Source organism: Ranitomeya imitator, chromosome 6 (genome assembly GCF_032444005.1).
Source record: "Ranitomeya imitator isolate aRanImi1 chromosome 6, aRanImi1.pri, whole genome shotgun sequence".
In the NCBI taxonomy this organism is placed as follows: domain Eukaryota; kingdom Metazoa; phylum Chordata; class Amphibia; order Anura; family Dendrobatidae; genus Ranitomeya; species Ranitomeya imitator.
In genome coordinates this window covers 396,505,955-396,529,515 of record NC_091287.1, presented here as the reverse complement: position 1 = coordinate 396,529,515, position 23,561 = coordinate 396,505,955, and the positions used below count along the sequence as shown (strand labels likewise).

The following is a 23,561-nucleotide window of genomic DNA, read 5'->3' as shown; positions in this document are numbered from 1 at the left end:
TGGCTCTGAGGTGTAACGGCCCTCACCCTCTGTTTTGGGTCAGCGGACCTTCACTTTTTTTTGCAATATTTGAGGAATAATTGTCACTGTGCACTTTGAGGCTTATGAATTTTTATATTTTCTTACTTATATATATATTCTTTTAGTCCTCACCCTACTGTATATTAAACTTTTTATACACATTTTTTTTGTCCTACTTTATCCTTTTTACACAGCATATATATATATATATATATATATATATATATATATATATATATATATAAAAAATATACTTTTTTATGAATTATATTATATTTTTTATTTTTTCAGGGGTTCCCTTGTATTAAAAATCTTGCCTATATGTATTGATGTAGTTGGCACGTTTTCTTCGGTCCAGTATACGTGCGTAGTTTGTATTTTTATGTGAGATATATATATATTTTTAATATTATAATTTTATTGTGGATTATTGCTTACCATATCTTTATTGAAATAAACTTTGAATTTTAAATATCACCTATTGGCTTGTTTGGGTCCCTCGTTTGTCCATTGCTCACATTCTGGTGGTATCAATTAAGGAGTGATAGTACCATTCCTCAGTCAGAACAACATCACAGCTTATATTCAAATATTTTCGTTGTTACCAAAAAGGATGCTCTGTGCACCATGTCCTAAAGCTTAGACAATACAACCGATATGTGAGGGTTCAACATTTTCAGATGAAGTCTCTCAGGACAATGACATCGATGGAACGGAGAATTTATGAAACCCATAAACAGCAAGGATGTATAGTTTTGCATCTTGATCTCACAGCTTTTCCCATTACTTTTCAGTCTGAGACCCTTGCTACCAACTGGTGACCTTAGCCTTTACTTACCTGAAAGTTTTTGTAAATACAAAAAAATAAGCAAATAATGCAACAGCCCAGGGACAAATATTTTATTGAGAGTCCTCCTGGAACCGCAGTTTCATTAAAAAAAGAAACAAAAGTCCTCCTACAAAATCCCAAACCCTGCATGAAAAAGCATTCCTCTCAATATCAGTGTGATATGAGACAGTGCTAACCTAAAAGGAATGATGTATATATCCGATAACCAGCAGATCTATGTTCCGTTCTCAGGGTCATTGCTCAAGTTTTCTGCCAGGTCGCTCAACTGAGCTTGATTCAAAGCAGCTATCAGATTCTCAACGGTGGCATGGGCTCCCTCCCGATCCTGCCAAGCCACCAGCAGCAGTCTGGCCCTCATCTTCACATCCTCACTGTCAGATTCAATGTCCTGAATATCTGACTCTTTCATTTCTAAGTGAGGTGCCAATACCTTCCACTGCTGTCTGAGCTTATTAGCAAGTGACTCGATGAGCTCGCCAGTGATTGCCTTCTGCGGCTGGACTTCTGGACCTGGAATAGCATTAAAAGGATTCATGAGGAGTTTACTTTAAATATGTCAACAATATAAAATATCTGAAATGCAAGACACCCGTTATCTTGGTAATATTGCTAAAAACTGCTTGGATTTCTAAAAGTAACCAACTATACAAGAGAATTAGTTTACAAAGAAATGTCGAACTCAAAAATGCTTGGTTTATGTATTCATTGAATTGTCCAATTCCTCCTTAACATTAATTTTTTTGTTATTTTATTTAATTGAACTTGGAGTTGCAGAGACATTGTGCTTTTTTCCCTTCCCCATGACAGCACCGGTACATGAGAGATGGTCCCGCCCCCAAGAACAGGAAACCTGCAGAGGAGATAAAAGATGGGGGCGGCACCTCTCTCCTCAGTTTGGTTTCCTGTTCTTGCGGGGAACCTGCAGTGCTGCATGGGGAGGGGATCTCCCTTTGCTGTCCGGTCACGAACCGAGGTCCGCGGTGGGAGCGGCGGCGTGCGCGCGTCGCCCACATACCTGGAGCTGCGAGGGCGTCCTTCCCTACTGCGGACTCCCCGGCGTCCGCTCCTGGCTGGAGGCTGGGCCGGGGAAGGAGACGAAAGTAAGGCGGCAAGAGGCGTTCCCATCACGATGCTGGCGCCAAGTGAATGGGAGAACTTCCGGTTTGTGAACCGGAAGTGACGCCACACGCCGGAGAAGCGGTGTGCTGACACTCCCCGGGGGGAGGAAATTCAGGGACGCACACACCGCTTCCTGCCCACCGATATTTAAACTGCAAGGCGGCAAGCAGAAGCCGGTAACCGCCTCCTGCAAGATGGCAGATCCTGTGGAATCAGCGATCCCAGCAGAAAACCCACAGCCTGTCGTGGTACTGAGGGTCCGGTGGGTGAGTGCATTTGTAAAGCAAACCATGTCAGTAACACTGTTTTCTGTATATGTATGCAGGGAAAGAAAGTTACCTCTAAACAAAAGAATAAAGTGTGTGCACTTTGTGATAAAAGCCTTCCCAAGACATATGACAAGAGAATGTGCCGCTCATGTATAGAGAAAACCGTAACTGAAGAGTCATCATCATTTCTTCAGAATATAAAGGCTATTGTTAGAGACGAAGTGCAAAGCACTGTAAAGGAGCAATTAAGACAGCACGGGTTGGAGAGCTCCGTAAATCCGCCTGCTACTCCTGCCCAAACATCGGATATAGAATCTGAGGGAGCTTTCGCCCGAGGAGAACTAGGACCTGGACTCTTCAGATGAAGAGTGTGGTCGGCCATATGTGTTATCAGAAGATGTGGGTAAAAAAAATTGAAGCTGGTTAGATCCACCTTGGGGGTGGAGACACCAAAGGAAAAACAAACGGTCCAGGACTCCATGTTCAGTAATTTGGAAGGGAAGAAACGAAAAGTTTTTCCGTTCCATGATAATATATTAAAACTTATAAAGAAGGAATGGAAAAAAACGAACAAAAAGATTTCGGTTCCCCAGGCCCTTAAACGCAAATATCCCTTTGATGAGGAAATTTATGAGAAATGGGAAAAGGCACCCAAGTTGGACGCAGCTATTGCAAGTACCTCCAGGGGCATAGCGCTTCCTTTCGAAGATATGGGTGCCCTAAAAGACACCCCAGATAAAAAGGCAGATGCCTTTCTAAAATCAGCCTGGGAAGCTCCAACTTGGGCGTTCAAACCAGGGGTAGCGGCTACCTGCACTGCCCGTGCCATGGTTAGATGGCTAAATGAATTAAGCGACCAAATAAAGGACAAATGTCCAAGAGACAGACGTCTAGAGGTCATCCCTTCACTACAAAATGCAGCAGTGTTCCTGGCAGACGCTGCTATTGATTCAGTTCGATTTTCTGCCCGGGCAAGTGCCCTCGCTAATTCGGGCAGGAGAGCGTTATGGTTAAAAAACTGGAATTCTGACTTCCAGTCAAAAGTGAAGCTCTGTGCCGTACCTTGTGAGGGGCAATATTTATTTGGGAAGGCATTAGATGAAATTCTAGAGAAAGCGGCGGATAAGAAAAAACATTTCCCTCCACCTCCCTTCTTTAACCGCCGTTGGTATGACAATCGTCGGTCCTTTCGGGGATCAGGTAAAGCAGGCCGGGGCCGCCCATCAGATAGAGCCACGAGAGGGAAAACCTGGGGCGACAGAAGAGAGAGAGGGTTCCTATTCAGTAAGCCAAAACCAGACCCTAAACAATGACGCCATATTCCAGGTGGGAGGAAGGCTACGGTTTTTTGTCCATCAGTGGGTAAGCTTACAGCCATCTCAATGGATAATAAACCTATTATCCGACGGCCTACGATTAAACTTTATCTCCCTGCCACCTCACCGAATAAAAGTTACTCGTGTGGCCAAAAAGAACCAAATAGTACTAGAAAAAGAAATTCATCTTCTCCTAGACAAAAAAGTCCTGGTAAGAGTACCTCCACAAGAAGTAGGGAAGGGGTTTTACAGCACCCTATTCCTCACACCAAAACCGGATGAGTCGTTAAGAACAATCTTCAACTTAAAAGAGCTAAACAAGTTCATCCGAGTAGAAAAATTCAAGATGGAGACTCTGAAAACGGCGGTAAAACTGGTGTATACAGGATGCTACATGGCAGTCATAGACCTTACAGATGCCTACTACCATGTACCAATCAGCATCGAGCATCAACAATATCTAAGGTTGGTAGTGCAGCTGGGTCAGGTCTTCACCCATCTACAATACCAATGTCTCCCCTTCGGGGTATCAGTGGCTCCTCGTATCTTTACAAAGCTAATTTCAGAAATAGCATCCTTCGTGAGGAGAGAAAATATCCTACTAGTGCCCTATTTGGACGATTTCCTCCTTATAGCAGACAGTCAAGAAGATTGTACGAAGGCAATCGAGGGTGCGAGAGTTGCTGACCACGCTGGGGTGGATAATAAACTTAAAAAAGTCAAGAATGGTTCCGGTCCAGATACAGGAGTTCCTAGGGATTCAGTTAAATTCAGTCAGACAGGACTGTGTTCTTCCAGACAGAAAGATCGAAACCATAAAACAGAGGATAAGACAGATACAAGCGACCCAATCTGTCTCGGTGAGGGAAGCCATGTCCCTCTTAGGTATGCTGACAGCAACAATTCCGGCAGTCCAATGGGCACAACTGCATTCAAGGGACCTACAGTGGCAGATCCTGTCAGAACAAACAAAAAACCCTACAACTTAAATCGAAAAATCGTATTGCCACAACATGTACTGGACTCTCTAAACTGGTGGCTACATTCCGAAAATTTTAAAAAAAGGGGCCCCATGGTCAATCAAAAATCCAGTAGTACTGACTACAGATGCAAGCCCGTTAGGTTGGGGTGCACACCTATCAGGTCAGGTCCTACAGGGTCTATGGGATCCACAAATGCAATTAGCCTCCTCAAACCTGAAGGAATTAACAGCGGTAAGGCAAGCGATTCTTCAAACGGAAGAGGAAATCAAGGGAAGACATCTGGTAGTATTGTCCGACAACAGCACAGCGGTATCATATATAAACCGACAGGGAGGAACAAGATCGAGTCCCCTAATGGAAGAAGCAAGAACGCTATTTCGTTGGGCCGAAAACCATCTTTTATCCCTTACAAGTACACACTTAAAGGGGTCGGACAACCTTGTCGCAGACTTTCTGAGTCGTCACGTGCTGCACCAGGGCGAGTGGTCTATAAATCAAAAAGTTTTTGGAGAAATCTGTGCCATCCGGGGCCTTCCTCAAGTGGATCTTTTTTCCACAAAGCAAAACCGAAAGGTAGAAAGATTCTACTCTCTGAACCGGAAAGAGAACCCGGAAGGGGTAGATGCGTTACTACACCAATAGAGGTTCCAACTAGCCTACGCTTTCCCCCCAATTCCATTAATCCCTACAGTCCTGAAGAAGATCCGAGAAGAGAAAACACGCATAATCTTGATCGCACCCTTCTGGCCAAAGAGAGCTTGGTTCACTTGGCTCAGACGTATGTCCATCTCGGACCCATGGATCCTTCCAGATGTTCCAGACCTGCTACACCAGGGTCCAGTAACACATCCTCAAGTACACAGTCTACACCTCACTGCTTGGAACTTGAGAGGGGACTGCTGCTAGCGAAGGGTTTTCGGACCGTTAGTTACTACTCTGATGTCCAGCAGAAAGAAGATCACAGCTGATAAATATCAAAAAGTATTGGGAAAATTTTTAGAATTTTCAGGCCGAAGTATAACAGATACCGTTCAGAAAGTTCCGATGTCAGAAATCCTAGAATTTCTCCAAAAAGGGTCTGGAGAGAGGATTATCTACCAGCACCCTAAAAGTGCAAGTCTCGGCGCTTGGCGCTCTATTTGACCAAAAATTGGCTGATCACCCCTGGGTGTATAGGTTCATTCGGGCCTCCTTTACAGCCAGACCATTCAAACCTCGTCCAAAGGTCGCTCCCTGGGAAATTTAGTTTTAAATGCTTTAACCACCTCTCCCTTCGAGCCTCTTTCCTCCATATCAGTAAAAGCGCTAACTTTAAAAAACTGTTCTCCTGATTGCCCTTACCTCAGCCAGACGCATTACTGGGCTCTAGGCTATATCTATAGACCCTCCTTACACTACAATTTTGGAGAACAGGGTAATTATAAAATCTGATCCGGTCTTTTTACCAAAGGTCAACTCAAAATTCCACAGGGACCAGGAAATAGTTTTGCCCTCTTTTTGTGCTAACCCAAAATCCCAGGGAGAAGAAACCTTCCATTGCTTGGACTTCAGACGTTGCCTACTTCAATATATAGAAGTAACAAATCCATGGCGACAGTCTTCAGCCCTTTTTGTCTCCTTCCAGGGGGCAAACGGGAAAAAAGGCCACAGAATCAACCATTGCACGGTGGCTCCGTATGGCTATATCACTTTCCTATTCCTCTTCGGGGCAGGTCCCTCCACCTGGTGTTACGGCCCACTCTACTAGGGCTATTTCCACATCTTGGGCAGAAAGGGAAAATGCGTCTATAGAGCAAATTTGTAATGCAGCAGTATGGTCTTCACCCTCTACTTTCTTCCGCCATTATAGATTAAATCTGGGGCTATCAAATCTCGCCTTCGGGAGAAAAGTGCTATCTGCCGTTATCCCACCCTAGAGGTTCTTTCTATTTCTTCCTCTCATGTACCGGTGCTGTCATGGGGAAGGGAAAAAATGATAATTACTTACGGGTAATTTTATTTTCCAGATCCATGACAGCACCGCTCTAATGCCCGCCCTATCTTGGTGATGGTTGTGTGACTCACAAAAAAAAATATATATATACATACGTAAGATGGGGTAATAACCAAGTAATATAACAATAAATAAATAGTCTTCAGAGATTAATATAGGCCTAAGACTAACAAAGCGGTTACCTTACATTCTCTGTAAACAAACTGAGGAGAGAGGTGCCGCCCCCATCTTTTATCTCCTCTGCAGGTTTCCTGTTCTTGGGGGCGGGACCATCTCTCATGTACCGGTGCTGTCATGGATCTGGAAAATCAAATTACCCGTAATTATCATTTTTCTTTAGAGGGCTCTAAAAGCAAATGTTGTAGTCTCCACAACAGGACAGTTACCAGAACTTTTCTGTAGATGTTGCTTGAGACTGCCTTGTGACGCTGCAAAATTATTCAACTTCCTCACAGAAGGGTCTAGTGAGAACAGGCTTGTGCCCAGAAGATCACACTGTGCCGAGGGCAGTTTCAAATCACCGAATCCTTCAGCGTCGAGCCGCAGAGGAGCTGCATCACTATACGAGTATGTCTAGTCCCATTCACTATGAGCACTGGCAGGGTTTATGTAACTAGCAAACACACATTCCCTGCAAACCCTGGGACTGTGTCTGACCGTCCATCCGTATGCTACATGTATATGACCACCAGTCGCTAATCCAACTCTGCTCCTTTTATGGGTGCACCAGTCACCAACTGTTACTGACAGTCTTGGGCTGGCAGGAGATGTGTGCTTGCACTTACAGATGACATACCCGCTGCTAATGATTGGTGTGGAAGGGATCAGACCTACTCCCATCGCGATCCTGTGCTCCCCTCCTGCTCCACGGTCAGTGAAATGACATGTCCCTCACACTGCTCTGGGTGCAATAAGCATGCAGCGTCACAGAGCAGGCTGAGGAGACAAAACACAGAGAACGTTGTGGGAACCGCATTGTTGGTAAAGGTGGCAACATTGATTTTAGAGCCTGTAAATAAAATCACAATATCTCCACAACCTTAATTCTGATTTTAAAAAAAACAGAAAAAAAAAATGAATGATCAGGATGAAAGTGACAAATTTAATGAATACAAAAAGCAAGCACTTTTGAGTTGATGACAGGTTGTCTTTAAAAAAATAAATGTATATTGAGTGAGAAAATGGCAGAGAGGAAAAAAACTTTCTGCAATATCAGAACAGAACTACACACTTATCACTAGATAACAAACAGATAGGGGCAGATTTGTCAAGGCACCAGGTATCTAAGGCACACCTCTTGATAAATATCTCTATTATGGGTTCTGTGCAGATTCACCAAAATGTCTAGAGCCATTTAAACCTTTTGGTGCCCGACCCTGGCTCGAGAACTGCGGCTCTTAGAGACCAGTGCAAGCCCTCCTTTATCTTACTAGATTTCAGATCGCTTGCATATTCTCAGAGTTAATATTAAATTTATAACCAGGTCTACAAATACTTACTTTCAGTGTTTTCCTTCAATAAAGATTCATTATCTTCATCATCCTCTTCTCCCGTTTTTATTTCCTCTGAAGGGGGCTAAGAATATTATAGATTTTTAGTGGTACAATTTGTCAGCTGTTGACATACATGAGTGTACTATCAATGTTAGAATACTAACCCAGGAAGGAGGGTTATTATCAACCCATTTGGGCTATTTTTGTTTGTGTCCAAAGGTTTTCACATGCCATAATTGAGAAATATTTTCAATATTTTTATTCATCTCGCCTGTTATGTACTTACCGGCAATTCTTTTGCTATCTTGATCACCATGTTCTCTAAGTATTCTGGCAAACTCTTAAATTGTTGGTTAGTAGGTTGGAAAAAGTGTGGACTTCTCCGGGCCAATAATCTTAGGGCTCTCCAGCCATAATTAGAGTTGTTTACTACTCTGTGTATAAGAAAATATACATATTCAGACCATGGTAATATAGGTGCAGCCAGCACTGGTTCTTCCTAATATTACAAGTTAGGAAAAAAAAAACCTGATTGGACTATAATGTCACCATTTTGTTAAGAGTATAGATTTTCTACACCTCACATTCCTAACGCCCATTAACCCCTTCCAGAAATTTGACATACTAAATCATATGTCGGGTCCCTGTCTACGATGCAGGGATACTATACACAATATTGAAAGGAACACTGTCCAATAAATCTGGCTAATGGACCCTTAAAACCGGTAAGCCCTATTAAAAATATTATGGCCAAGTACTGGGAGATCTGTACATTGCATCAACATACTTGTACTCATTTTCCACCATGTTTTCAGGATCAGCTTGTTCCATTGCCTCTTCAAAGAACTGTTCCAGAGATGGCATAAACTCCCTATATTATAAAAGAGAAAAGAACATTTAGAAGTCCTGTTAGCAGCAGCTTATACATAAAAAAAATTGTGTTGTAGAAATTGGCTACTTTTTAAAGCGGTATTCTCGCGTTATGAAATTGGTTTAGTTAGCATAAAAATTAGCAAGTTTGCAATTGACTTGCTTTTTCTATCTGCCATCATTTTCCTGCTGTGAGAGCTTCTTTCTTAGGCTGCAGTCACACTAGCAGTATTTGGTCAGTATTTTACATCAGTATTTGTAGCCAAAACCAGGAGTGGAACAAATAGAGGAAAAGTATAATAGAAACATATGCACCACTTCTGCATTATCACCCACTCCTGGTTTTGGCTTACAGATACTGATGTAAATTACTGACCAAATACGGATAGTGTGACGGCAGCCTTAAGGTACCTTCACACATAACGATATTGTTAACGATATCGTTGCTTTTTGTGACGTAGCAACGATATCGTTAATAAAATCGTTATGTGTGACAGCGACCAACGATCAGGCCCCTGCTGGGAGATCGTTGGTCGCTGAACAAAGTCCAGAACTTTATTTCGTCGCTGGATCTCCCGTGGACATCGCTGGATCGGCGTGTGTGACACCGATCCAGCGAGGTCTTCACTGGTAACCAGGGTAAACATCGGGTAACTAAGCGCAGGGCCGCGCTTAGTAACCCGATGTTTACCATCCTAAAAGTAAAAAAAACAAACACTACATACTTACCTAACGCTGTCTGTCCCCGGCGCTGTGCTCTGCACTCCTCCTGTACTGGCTGTGAGCGTCGGTCAGCCGGAAAGCAGAGCGGTGACGTCACCGCTCTGCTTTCCGGCCGCTGTGCTCACACAGACAGTACAGGAGGAGTGCAGAGCACAGCGCTGGAGGACAGACAGCGTTAGGTAAGTATGTAGTGTTTGTTTTTTTTACTTTTACGAAGGTAACCAGGGTAAACATCGGGTTACTAAGCGCAGCCCTGCGCTTAGTTACCCGATGTTTACCCTGGTTACCGGCATCGTTGGTCGCTGGAGAGCGGTCTGTGTGACAGCTCTCCAGCGACCAAACAGCGATCCGGATCGTTGTCGGTATCGCTGCAGCGTCACTTAATGTGAAGGGGCCTTTACAGTGTATAATTTGTTTCCAAGGAGCTCAACCATCAGAGCCGGTGGCCTGGCCAAGTGAAATTTCTAGCTGAGGAGTTAACTTGCAAGATACCAATTAGCTTTCTGCAACCTTATTGATTTCTATACAGCAGTTAGACAGCTACTCATCTTCCCCTCCCTGTCAGTCTCTGATCTGGGGCTGATGTTATCAGTCCTACAGGCAGTTTCCAGAGCTCTTGATCACTCTTCAAATGCTCAGTTATTTCATATGCAAATGTTCAGAACAAGCGGTGACAGACCGCCAAGGTTTCACAGTAGCAAGAGGAAGCTGAGCAGTAGAAGCTACTGGATCAGAACTCAAGGAGGAGGCCTCTGAGGGAGCAACAGCCATGCGAAACGCGAGTTGGGGTACGTGGCCAAAGTCCAGGCAGGATAACTCACCAAATGGGTAGTTAACCTTTGTGCTAAACACAATTGTGTCACATGTATAGCGAGCACCAGAAACATACTTTCCTGTAGACTCTGCATCATATAGCGTTTCCGCTAGATTTCTCTCTTGCCATAATTTGGTACAGAGTAATAAATTAAACCATCGGACATAGGAATGTTAACTGATGCTGGTGTTTTGTGTAGTTTGATAAAATTGATTGGTGGTCCGTATCATCATTAGGTTATCCTGACCAGGTCACTGGCCACGTTCTTTCATTTCACCTATGGATCAAAACCTCTTATACCCATATAAATTTCTATATTGTATCTTAATTATTAAAAATTTTCTTGGAATAATAAAATCTTTATAATTTTTGTATATCATGACTCAGGTTCGCCTTTAAAGGGAACCTGTCACCCCCAAAATCGAAGGTGAGCTAAGCCCACCGACATCAGGGGCTTATCTACAGCATTCTGTAATGCTGTAGATAAGCCCCCGATGTATCCTGAAAGATGTCAAAAAAGAGATTAGGAAAGGTCAGAGAGGCCCAGCGATTGCGCACTGCAGTACTTTGCTCTGCCCTCAACAGGGCAGACAAAGTACGCCGGAGCAGCAGGGTGAAGACAAGAAGAGGACGTCATCGTAAGAATATGGGGGGGGCCCCGGACCGGACCAGCAGCGGGACTGCCCCTGGGTGAGTATAATATAACCTCTTTTTCTCATCTTTCAGGATACATCGGGGGCTTATCTACAGCATTACAGAATGCTGTAGATAAGCCCCTGATGCCGGTGGGCTTAGCTCACCTTTGATTTTGGGGGTGACAGGTTCCCTTTAACAATAATTCATTAAAGAGTCTATAATTAGATGGGTAGTGTAATTTTGGAACGGGTATTTTTTCTTTACACTGTGAAACCTGCTTAGTTAGGAAAACATTGGCTTCTAGGAAGAAATATTCTGTAAAGGGGTACCTGAACTATTGCCTGTAATAAGAGGCAGAGCAGAGGTTGAGGAGACTTTTCAGAACATGCATCAAGAGGGCATTTACACTGGCAGATAACTGAGCAAGTATTCATAGGAGCGCTCATTAAACTGGCTGTCAATCATCATACAAATGAGCAACACGCTCATCTTTTGAGTGACATGATTTTTAAGCAAACTTAAAAATTATAATTTTTTGCAGTACATCGCCCTGTGTAAAACAGTGTTGTTGGCCTGTAAATGCTCCCTCATACGATAGAGAATCTTTAGATTAACCTAAAACCTGCTGCTTCAGCCTCTCCACTAGCAATCACCATTAATTTATTCTTCACTTTAAAATGTTAAACTGCAGATTATTATACATAATGGCCCTAGTGTTTCGGTTGGCTTTGCTGGGGAGGCGTGGAGGAATCAGAGGCACATGATTCATTAACGGGAATCTATCAGCAGGTTTGAGGCAAGAAGACCATGAATCCAATGATGTATTACTTTGTTTCAGAACTGCTGCACTCAGTAAACTATCATAGTTTCTAGATGTAGAATACAGCAGAGCTGAAGAAGCTAACCTCGCCCGCACCAGGCTCTGCATTTATATTGTCTATAAGCAGTGAGCTGAGGAGGGGGTTGAGCTGGACTAGGAAGCACGAATTGCCGTAGCTGCTGTAGTCCAGGCAATAATCACCAGGTGATAAAACATTCATTGTTTAAGTAAACAACAGTACACAGCCTGACATGACACATCGATGAAAACAGGATTTTTGGTTGCTTACCATAAAATCTGTTTCTTGGAGCCTCCATTGGGGGACACAGGAACCATGGGTGTATGCTGCTGCCACTAGGAGGCTGACACTATGCAAATAAAAAAAGTTAGCTCCTCCTCTGCAGTGTACACCCCACCGACTGGCATTATACTCTTCAGTTAGTGAGAAAGCAGTAGGAGATAAATAACAAGGTTGAAAACCATAACCAGAAACTTGAGAACTGTAAACGTGAAAACAGTCATAGAACATAGAAATTGAGAAACATTGGGCGGGAGCTGTGTCCCCCAATGGAGGCTCCAAGAAACAGATTTTACGGTAAGCAACCAAAAATCCTGTTTTCTTTATCGCCTCTCATTGGGGGACACAGGAACCATGGGACGTCCCAAAGCAGTCCCTAGGGCGGGAAAAACAGACTTCCATCAGGCCAGAGGACTCACCCCTGCTGCCTGCAGGATCCTTCTGCCCAGGCCGGCGTCCGCCGAAGCATAGGTATGGCCCTTGTAAAATTTGGCGAACGTGTGGATGGAACACCAAGTTGCCGCTTTGCAAAGCTGTAGGGCGGAAGCCCTGTGGTGCACCGCCCAGGAGGCGCCGACTGCCCGGGTAGAGTGAGCCTTAATCCCAGGAGGGGGCACTCTGTTCTTGACCCGGTAAGCCTCCAAATTTGCCATTCTGATCCAGCGAGCAATAGTCGCTTTAGAAGCCGGTTGGCCTCTGCGCGTGCCATCAGGAATGACGAGAAAAAAAAAAAAAAAGAATCCGTCTTCCGGAAAGTGGACGTTCTGTCCAGATAGATCCGCCCTGACGAGGTCCAGCTTGTTCAACGATCGCTCCAGAGGATGAGTCGGAGCTGGACAAAAGGAAGGTAGAACGATGTCCTCGTTGAGGTGGAAGGTGGAAACCACCTTAGGAAGAAAAGAAGGTGGAGGCCGGAAGACCACCTTGTCCTGGCGAATGACCAAAAACGGAGGACGGCAAGACAGGGCCGCCAGCTCGGAAACGCCGTGAATAGACGTGATGGCCACAAGAAAGGGCACCTTCCAAGATAAAACCGATAGAGGAATCTCCCTAAGAGGTTCAAAGGGGGAAACCCTCAGAACGTCCAGTACCAGGTTTAAGTCCTCTGCGTCCACAAGGGCTCTGTACGGCGGGACAGCGTGGGCTACTCCTGGAAAGAAGGTCTTAACCTGTGGCCGAGAGGCCAAGTTCTTCTGAAAGCGGATGGCAAGCGCAGAAACCTGGCCCTTTAGAGAGCTAAGAGCCAGGCCCGAATCCAGTCCTGCCTGAAGGAAGGCCAAAAGAGAAGGCAGGGAAAAAACCATAGGCGGAACGCGGTTGGATTCGCACCAACGGAAGTAAGCCTTCCAGGTACGGTAGTAGATCCTGGAAGACGAAGGCTTCCGAGCCTAAATCATGGTGTGAATCACCCGGACTGAAAGGCCGGACGCTCTTAGAACCGCGGTCTCAACAGCCACGCCGTTAAACTGAGCGACCAAGAATTCGGGTGGCAGATCGGACCCTGGGACAGCAGATCGAGCCTGTCTGGAAGGCGCCAGGGAGTGTCCGCGAGAAGGTTGACGAGCTCCGCGAACCAAGCTCTCCTGGGCCAATCCGGGGCGATCAGGATGACCGACACCCCTTCCGCTTTGATCTTCAACCGTTTGGGAAGAAATGGAAGGGGTGGGAACAGGTAGGGCAGCTCGAACTGAGACCAAGGAATGGCCAGAGCATCGACGCCCACTGCGAGAGGATCACAGGACCTGGAGACGAACTGCGGAACCTTCCTGTTGATTCGAGACGCCGTGAGATCCACGTCCGGAGTGCCCCATCAAAGACAAATCTGATGGAAGACCTCCGGATGCAAGGACCATTCCCCTGCCGCGAGGCCCTTGCGGCTGAGGAAGTCGGCGGCCCAGTTGTCCACGCCGGGGATATGCACCGCGGATATCACCGGAACCGTTGCCTCTGCCCAGAGGAGGATCTTGGATACCTCGGCAAGGGCCAAGGAGCTCCGGGTCCCCCCCTGATGGTTGACATATGCCACAGCCGTGGCGTTGTCCGTCTGGATCCGGACTGGAAGGCCACTGAGGATCCTTTCCCAGTGGCGGAGGGACAGAAAGATGGCCCGAATTTCGAGGACATTGATTGGCAGAGATGACTCCTGCGACGACCAACGGCCCTGAACCGTCAGGTGGCGAAAAACTGCACCCCAGCCGAACAGGCTGGCGTCCGTTGTCACCACCTGCCAGTGAACTGGAAGGAAGGACCTGCCCTGGGAGATGAGAGGTGACGTCAGCCACCAGTTGAGGGACCGCTTGACCCGAGAAAAGAGTCTGTTTGGCCGATCCAGGGAGAAGACAGACCTGTCCCACTGAGACAGAATGGCTTGCTGAAAAGGTCGCGAATGAAATTGGGCGAAGAAATCGCTTCCAATGTAGCTACCATCCTCCCCAGAACCTTCATGGCCGATCGGAGGGAGGGAGGCCGAGGACCCTGGAGCAAGCGTATGTCCCGACAAAGAGTGGATCTCTTGTCTTTGGGAAGGAAGACTCTGGTCTGACGAGTGTCGAAAAGCATGCTTAGAAAGATGATGCGCTGAGAAGGAATAAGGCAGGACTTCTTCCGGTTGACCAGCCACCCGAAACGGGCTAAGGTGTCGAGAACAATAGACAGGCTTTCGTGAGCCTGAGCAAAGGACGGAGCCTTGAGGAGGATGTCGTCGAGGTATGGACATAGGACCAAGCCTCTGACTCAAGATGGCCATCAGCGCCGCCATGATCTTCGTGAACACCCTTGGCGCTGTTGCGAGACCGAACGGCAGGGCGACGAATTGAAAGTGTTCTCGTTGCACTGCGAAGCGCAGGAGACGGTGATGTCCGGGAAATATCGGGACATGGAGGTAGGCGTCCTGGATATCTATTGAGCCTAGAAATTCCTGGGCCTCCATGGAAGCAATTATCGAACGAAGGGATTCCATCTTGAAGTGTCTCAGGCGAACTCTCCTGTTCAGCAATTTGAGGTCCAGAATGGGGCGAACCTTGCCGTCTTTTTTTTTTTTTCGGTACCACAAAAAGGTTCGAGTAGAAACCCGTGAACCGTTCTTTCTCTGGGACGGGAACGATTACCCCGGATTTGAGCAGAGAAGCGATGGCTGCGAAGAAGCCCGGAACTAGAGCGGGATCTCTTGGAGGACGGGATTGGAAGAAACGATCCCTGGGTCGGGAGGTGAACTCTATCTTGTATCCCGAGGATACAACTTCAATGACCCCTGTGTCCTCTACTGCGGAAAACCAGACGTCCCTGAAAAGGAGAAGACGGCCGCCCAACCTGGGAGTTGGGCTGGAGTCTTGCCAAGAGTCATGCGGAGGTGGATCTTCCAGTCCTGGGTCTGGAGGATCTACCCTGGGAGTAGCGAGGACGCCAGGACGGAGTGGGCCTAAAGGCCACCGCATTCTTCTCTTGACGTGCCTGTGGCCTCTGTTGCTGCTGGGAATGGGAGCTTGACGCAGCGAAGCGACGAAAAGGCCGAAAAGAGCAAAAGTGCCATCTAGGAGGAGGGCGACGAGGCTTAGCCTGGGGGAGAAGAGAACTTGTACCCCCGGTGGCGTCCTTAATGATTTGGTCCAGCTGGGAACCAAAGAGACGAGAGCCCTGGAAGGGCAGACTAGTGAGGGACTTTTGGAAGACAAGTCCGCCTGCCAGGCCTTGAGCCAAACAGTCCGGCGGATGGCAACGGCATTGCTGGAAGCCTGAGCCGCACAAGACGCGACATCCAGGGAGGCGGAGACCAGGTATTCACCGGCGTGGGAAATCTGGTTGGCAAGTTCCGCTAATTGCGCGGGAGGCGCCCCGTCCAGGATACCTCGCCGTAGATCCTTGGCCCATTTTGAGATGGATTTTGAGGCCCAAGTGGAAGCAAAAGCTGGACATAGAGCCGCTGAAGCCGCTTCCAAGGCAGATTTCGCGAAGGATTCTATAACTCTGTCGTTAGAATCCTTCAGAGATGCTCCGCCGGACAGTGGAGGCACCGTGTTTGTGAACACCCTGGAAACCGGGGGATCCACCGAGACCGTCCAATTGGCGGTAGGTTCTGGAGAAAAAGGATACAAAACACCAAGGCGTTTTCCACTCTGAAAACGACTGGTCGGGTTTGCTCTTTCTCTGTTCATGATTTTCTCGAATTCAGGATGAGGAGCAAAAAACTTGGAAGGTGGTTTAGCCCGTCTAAACGAAACCGCCTGACCTGCGGGTTCCGTAGAGGGATCCTTGATGCCACAGGTTTGGTTTATAGCTCCAATGATTCTGAACCATATCCCTCATAGTGGCGATTTGGTTAGAATCCAGCTCCGAAATATCATCCGAGGGCGCATAAGAAAGGGCACCTTCCCAGAGAACGCCTTGCCTGACTCAGGGGAGGGCGACGCCTACCGCAGAGGAGAACCGTGTGGCGAGATGGAGCGAGAAGAGGACTCAGACCGACGTTCCTGTCTGGACCTTTTGTGGCTTATCAAGAAGGGCTCGGACGGAGGCTCCTGTGACCCGCTGGCTACTGCGGGGGTCTGCAGAGGTAATCAATCCAGCACGGACACCAAAATTTGAGACACCCGTGTTAGATCGGCCACCGATTGTGACAGAGAGGAGGCATATCACTCTCGGACGGTAGGAATAATTGTGTTGCTGCAGGCCTGACAGAGCGGAGATCTGAAGAAAAGCCAGAGGGTTAGGGGACAGCGGAGCAGAGGGGGGTGTCAGTCTGCAGTGCAGATACTCACGGCAGATGAGAAAACGGATACCAGGTAGAGGAAGCTGTCCAGCTGCGGTGGATCTCCGGAGAGAAAACGAGCCCCTGCTGCAATTCGCGCAGATGGTGACCGCTGGAAGGATGGGCATGATGTGCGCTCAGGAAGGTGCGGAGCGCGATGAGTTAAAATCCAGAAGCCGAGCAGCGGCGTAGAGGAAGGGGAGGAGTCAGCTGAGATAGCGCCGGACAGATTGTCGGGCGGGAGAAAGCCCGCCCGATTAAAACGGAAGTGGGCGGAGCGCGGCACCGGAGGTAGGCCCCGGGAAGCGCCGGGGCCTAAATTATAAGCCGGCGACCGCCAGAAGTAATCAGCGGTGCGGGCACAGCCCGGCAGCCGCCGCATGGAAAGGGGAGCGCTGCCGCCGACGCCGGAAGCAGGCCCCGGAAAAGCCGGGGCCTAGATTAGAAGCCGGCGGCTGCTGGAGGTAAACAGCGGGGCGGGCGCTGCCCGGCTAAGATGCACGGCAGCCGCCGCATAGAAAGGGGAGCGCTGCCGCCGGGGTCTATATTAGAAGGCGGCGGCGGCCGCTGGAGAGAACGGCGGGCCGCGAGCAGGCTCCTAAAAGGTACGGCCCCCCCAGATAGCCGCGCCGCAGGGTGAAAGGGTGCGGCCGCAGACAAGGCAGTGTGACTGCCTGTAAAAGTGCGGCCACCGAGGGGAAGCTGCCGGACATCAGGGCAAACGATATGCCAGGAAAAGTGCCCGCAGTAATAGAAGTGCGGCCGCAGAAATAGCAGCGCGGCTGCCTGTAAGGCACCGCATCGTAAAGATGCAGCCGCAGGAAAGGAAGGAATCCGCTTGTAAGGCGCCGTGGGAGAGCTGATTAGGGGAAAAAAATACTCACCTAAAAACCCACGCCGTCCGGTACTAACCTTAAAGCGTAGAAAGTATTAGACGTCCGTGGAGCTGGAGACGGACGTCCTCGTCTCCTCCAACCGACAGGCTCTGGAAGGCGAGTGGGTGGGGGACGGAGCCAGGACCGGACTTCTAAGCACGCTTGTGTGCTAGGCTCTTGGTCCTGGAGAGGGATCTATGAGGATACGGGGTGGCAGTACACGCCGTACTCATAGTCCGCATTGTGGGACTACAGGTGTGACTGCTCACCCTGTATCCCTCCGGAAACCTGAAAAGAAACGACGCACATTGAGGTAGATAAGGGTCTAATGAAAGACCCGTGTCCACCTCCTACTGACACTAAGCTAAACTGAAGAGTATAATGCCAGTCGGTGGGGTGTACACTGCAGAGGAGGAGCTAACTTTTTATTTGCATAGTGTCAGCCTCCTAGTGGCAGCAGCATACACCCATGGTTCCTGTGTCCCCCAATGAGAGGCGATAAAGAAATCTGTATTTCAACCCCTATCTCATGCTGTCTTCAGATTACATAGCAAAAACTTGCTGACAGATTCCCTCTAAGTGGCTTGTGTCTCTTAATGATCTGGGAGCATCTTAAAAATGTCTGAATTAAGATAAGACACAACTTGTCATGAATAAGACGAGCGGGTGTCGCCATGCCCTGTTCTGACCACTTTGATGGAGCTGGCCAAAACTGAAGTATAAACTCCAAAAGTTTTGAAAGTTTATTACCCCAGATTTCTGGGAGAAACACTTAGATGCAATTCTCAAGCAACATCAGCAGGCTATGGATGACAGTCCGGTATATGCGCTACCTTATACCTTACCTGGTTTCTGACTTGCAAGCGTCTATGTTGTCAGGACACAGATTCCAGAGCCTTGTTAACTCTTCGCTGAAAAGACAGATTTTAGTTAAAATGGCAAGCTATAACTTCATCCACTTTGCCGCCACATCACAAAATATTAGGAGAAATGATTAGGTCAAAAACAGAGATGGGCGGACACCAGGATGTTCGGGTCCGGCCGGTTCAGTTGAACAGTTACAAAAAGTTCAGGTTCGGGAACCAGAACAGTACCCGTACCGCATTCACTTGAATGGGGGGGGCCGAACATCCAGTGTTTGCCAAGCTGTCCTGTGCATGACAGCGTGGCAAACACAGCTTCTGATCAGCGGTACAATCACCGCCAATCAGACAGCCGCGGTTCCCACACAGCGTGAGCCCACAGCTGTGATCGGAGGTATAAAGATTACCTCTGGTCACTGATGTCTGCTGCCGTTACTAACAGTGAGAGCAGGAGGTGGCTGATGGGAGTTTTCATCAGCCGGCGCAGTAAATAAATAAAACAAAACATTGTGGGTGGTTGTCAAGAGTAAAGGTGTCCCGACTCAGATTTTTTTAGTTATTTAAATAATCTAAAAAAAAAAACAACAACAAAAAAAAACACGGCGCTGGGGCCCACCCCCCCTTTTTGACAACCAGCTAAGCTAAAGCAGACAGCTGGGGGCTACTAATCCTAAAGTTGTGTTGTAAATAAACACACAGCAAGAATAAAGTCCTTGATTTGAAAAATAAAACAAAACAAACACTTCAATTTTTATTTATAAAAAACACACACACAAAAAAAAAACAAAAAACAGTTATATCCGCCTAACGCCCATTCCATTGAATACCGTAATCCATGTTTGTGGGATAGCATTAAGTTACTTACATTGGTATTGTAGATGGGTGTAGACCTGACCCAGCTGCACTACCAACCTTAGATATTGTTGATGCTCCGTGCTGATTGGTACATGGTAGTAGGCATCTGTAAGGTCTATGACTGCCATGTAGCATCCTGGATACAGCAGTTTTACCGCCGTTTTCAGAGTCTCCATCTTGAATTTTTCTACTCGGATGAACTTGTTTAGCTCTTTTAAGTTGAAGATTGTTCTTAATGACCCATCCGGTTTTGGCGTGAGGAATAGGGTGCTGTAAAACCCCTTCCCTACTTCTTGTGGAGGTACTCTTACCAGGACTTTTTTGTCCAGGAGAAGATGAATTTCTTTTTCTAGTACTATTTGGTTCTTTTTGGCCACACGAGTAACTTTTATTCGGTGAGGAGGCAGGGAGATAAAGTTTAATCGTAGGCCGTCGGATAACAGGTTTATTATCCATTGAGATGGCTGTAAGCTTACCCACTGATGGACAAAAAACCGTAGCCTTCCTCCCACCTGGAATATGGCGTCATTGTTTAGGGTCTGGTTTTGGCTTACTGAATAGGAACCCTCTGTCTCTTCTGTCGCCCCCGGTTTTCCCTCGCGTGGCTCTATCTGATGGGCGGCCCCGCCCTGCTTTACCTGATCCCCGAAAGGACCGACGATTGTCATACCAACGGCGTTTAAAGAAGGGAGGTGGAGGGAAATGTTTTTTCTTATCCGCCGCTTTCTCTAGAATTTCATCTAATGCCTTCCCAAATAAATATTGCCCCTCACAAGGTACGGCACAGAGCTTCACTTTTGACTGGAATTCCAGTTTTTTAACCATAACGCTCTCCTGCCCGAATTAGTGAGGACACTTGCCCGGGCAGAAAATCGAACTGAATCAATGGCAGCGTCTGCCAGGAACCCTGCTGTATTTTGTAGCGAAGGGATGACCTCTAGAAGTCTGTCTCTTGGACATTTGTCCTTTATTTGGTCGCTTAATTCATCTAGCCATCTAACCATGGCACGGGCAGTGCAGGAAAGCGCTACCCCTGGTTTGAATGCCCAAGTTGAAGCTTCCCAGGCTGATTTTAGAAAGGCATCTGCCTTTTTATCTAGGGGGTCTTTTAGGGCACCCATATCTTCGAAAGGAAGCGCTATGACCCTGGAGGTACTTGCAATAGCTGCGTCCAGCTTAGGTGCCTTTTCCCATTTCTCACAAATTTCCTCATCAAAGGGATATTTCCATTTAAGGGCCTGGGGAACCGAAATCTTTTTGTTCGGTTTTTTCCATTCCTTCTTTATAAGTTTTAATATATTATCATGGAACGGAAAAACTTTTCGTTTCTCTTCCAAATTACTGAACATGGAGTCCTGGACCGTTTGTTTTTCCTTTGGTGTCTCCACCCCCAAGGTGGATCTAACCAGCTTCAATAATTTCCCCACATCTTCTGATAACATATATGGCCAACCACACTCTTCATCCGAAGAGTCCAGGTCCGAGTCCTCCTCGGGCGGAAGCTCTCATGGTTCACCCTCGGATTCTATATCAGATGTTTGGGCAGGCGTAGAAGGTGGATTTACGGAGCTCTGCAACCCGTGCTGTCTTAATTGCTCCTTTACAGTGCTTTGCACCTCGTCTCTAACAATAGCCTTTATATTCTGAAGAAATGATGATGACTCTTCAGATACGTTTTTTTCTATACATGAGCAGCATATTCGCTTCTCATATGTCTTGGGAAGGCTTTTATCACAGAGTGCACACACTTTATTCTTTCGCTTAGAGGTAAACTTTCTTTCCCTGCATACATATACAGAAAACACAGTGTTACTGACATGGTTTGCCTTACAAATGCACTCACCCACCGGACCCTCAGTACCACGACAGGCTGTGGGTTTTCTGCTGGGATCGCTGATTCCACAGGATCTGCCATCTTGCAGGAGGCTGTTACCAGCTTCTGCTTGCCGCCTTGCAGTTTAAATATTGGTGGGCAGGAAGCGGTGTGTGCGTCCCTGAACTTCCTCCCCCCCCCCCGGGGAGTGTCAGCACACCGCTTCTCCGGCGTGTGGTGTCACTTCCGGTTCACAAACCGGAAGTTCTCCCATTCACTTGGTGCCAGCGTCGTGATGGGAACGCCTTTTCGTCTCCTTCCCCCGGCCCAGCCTCCGACAAGGAGCGGACGCCGGGGAGTCCGCAGTGGGGAAGGACGCCCTCGCAGCTCCAGGTATGCGGGCGACGCGCGCACGCCGCTGCTCCCACCGCGGACCTCGGTTCGTGACCGGACAGCAAAGAGAGATCCCCTCCCCATGCAGCACCACAGGTTCCCCGCAAGAACAGGAAACCAAACTGAGGAGAGAGGTGCCGCCCCCATCTTTTATCTCCACTGCAGGTTTCCTGTTCTTGGGGGCGGGACCATCTCTCGTACCGGTGCTGTCATGGGGAAGGTAAAAAAGGACTTTATACTGGCTGTGTCTTTATTTACCATACAACTATAGGATTAGTAATGGATAGGTGTCCTATAGAAGCCACTCCATTACTAATCCGTGGGCTTGATGTCACCAGACAGTACAAAGGTTATATCAACCTCACAAATGTGAACCCATTTGCCACCGGTACAGGGCAAGTGGGAAGAGCCAGGCAAAGAGACAAATGGCACATCTAATAGATACACCTTTTCTGGGACGCAGTGAGTTGCTATTTTTAGGCTGGGGAGGGGAGGCTATATCCATGGCCCCTTACCAGCCTGAAAATACCAGCCCCCAGCTGTCTGCTTTAACTTGGCTGGTGGTCAAAAATTGGGAGACCCCACCTCGTTTTTCTAAATTATTTAAGTAATTTAAAAATCTGCTTGGGGACCGCTCTATTCTTCATAACTAGCCTTGCTAACGCTGACAGCTGAGGATTACAGCCCCCAGCTGTGAGTTATGCCTAGCTGGTTATCAAAAATATAGGGGAACCCACACAGTTTTTTTTTTTTTTAATTATTTGTTTACAGCACCGGCTGATTAATACTCCCATCAGACGCCACCTGCTCTCTCTGTTATTAGCGGCAGCAGGCGTCGTCTGATGGGAGAGGTGGTCCCATCAGCCGACAGCAGTGACCGGAAGTAACTGTTCGGGAAGCCGATCCCGAAGAGTAACACCGACTTCTTAGTGAAGTCTGTGTTCGGTGTCCGTGCCCGAACAGTAGGTGTGTACAGATGCCGAACTTTACTGTTTGGGTTCGCCCATCTCTAGTCTAAAAGTCCCTGAAAAGGCTACAAAGTAATATGTCTAAAAAACAGGCATCTTAAGAGGCAGAAATATCTAGAATCTTACTTTCCCATTAGAATTTTTTTGCTTGAACCTTTGCCTAGAAAGTCCTCAGGGGCCGGTCGTTTCCTTGCCATTTTCAATGGTTTACTGTCTGGTTGTCTGATTTAAAAAAAAAAAAAAAAAAAAAAAACACAAGAAAAAAGCAAATTGTTGCATTAAATGTTAGAGACTTTATGATATTGCGTTAACAAATTCTAATGTAAAATTGCTATGTGATCTGACATTACAAATTGACATACCTTTCCTTCACAAAGCTGGGGCAGCCTTCATTCTTCCAAGAGTTCCAGTTTTCTTCTGTGTTGAGTATGTGCTAAAAATGAGATTTAAGACATTAAGTTCCAAAATGTGATTTGCCAGCTTCCATGGTTATTGCATCGGCTAATACTCACCTCCACCATTTTAGAAAATTTGTCTCCAGCAGGAGGGATTTCACCAAGTAACTGGAATAAAGTAGGTACAAGACATCAGCTATGGTCTCAGACTTTAGACTAGCTTAATAAAACATAATAGAAACACCACAAACCTGGTGAACAAGTTTGGTAGTTTCTTCAATCCAGAGGGACTGCTCCTCCAGCAAAACGTAATTTGAGCTGGAAAATAATAAAGTTATTTTCTCTTATGTTTACGGACATTAGTAATTGGATATTCTAGGTAAAGGATACGCGGGGTTCAGCCGTAGCACCATTATAGAGGAGTTTGCTTTCCAAATCTCCTCCATGTAG

At 47.1% G+C, this 23,561-nt stretch overlaps 1 protein-coding gene across 1 annotated transcript in view; it reads right to left on the bottom strand.

The window, feature by feature from the left end:
- Positions 1–906: 906 nt before the first annotated feature.
- Positions 907–23,561, bottom strand: part of THOC1 (THO complex subunit 1) — a 50,736-nt gene continuing 28,081 nt past the window's right edge. Inside the window, exons 13-21 of the mRNA XM_069731165.1 lie at positions 23,363–23,429; positions 23,229–23,279; positions 23,079–23,149; positions 22,843–22,938; positions 18,670–18,735; positions 8,832–8,915; positions 8,331–8,478; positions 8,051–8,126; positions 907–1,381 (exon numbers count right to left, since the gene is read on the bottom strand). Of these exons, the coding sequence (XP_069587266.1) occupies positions 1,086–1,381; positions 8,051–8,126; positions 8,331–8,478; positions 8,832–8,915; positions 18,670–18,735; positions 22,843–22,938; positions 23,079–23,149; positions 23,229–23,279; positions 23,363–23,429 (955 nt within the window). The 3' untranslated portion in view covers positions 907–1,085. The remainder of the gene's footprint in view (positions 1,382–8,050; positions 8,127–8,330; positions 8,479–8,831; positions 8,916–18,669; positions 18,736–22,842; positions 22,939–23,078; positions 23,150–23,228; positions 23,280–23,362; positions 23,430–23,561) is intronic.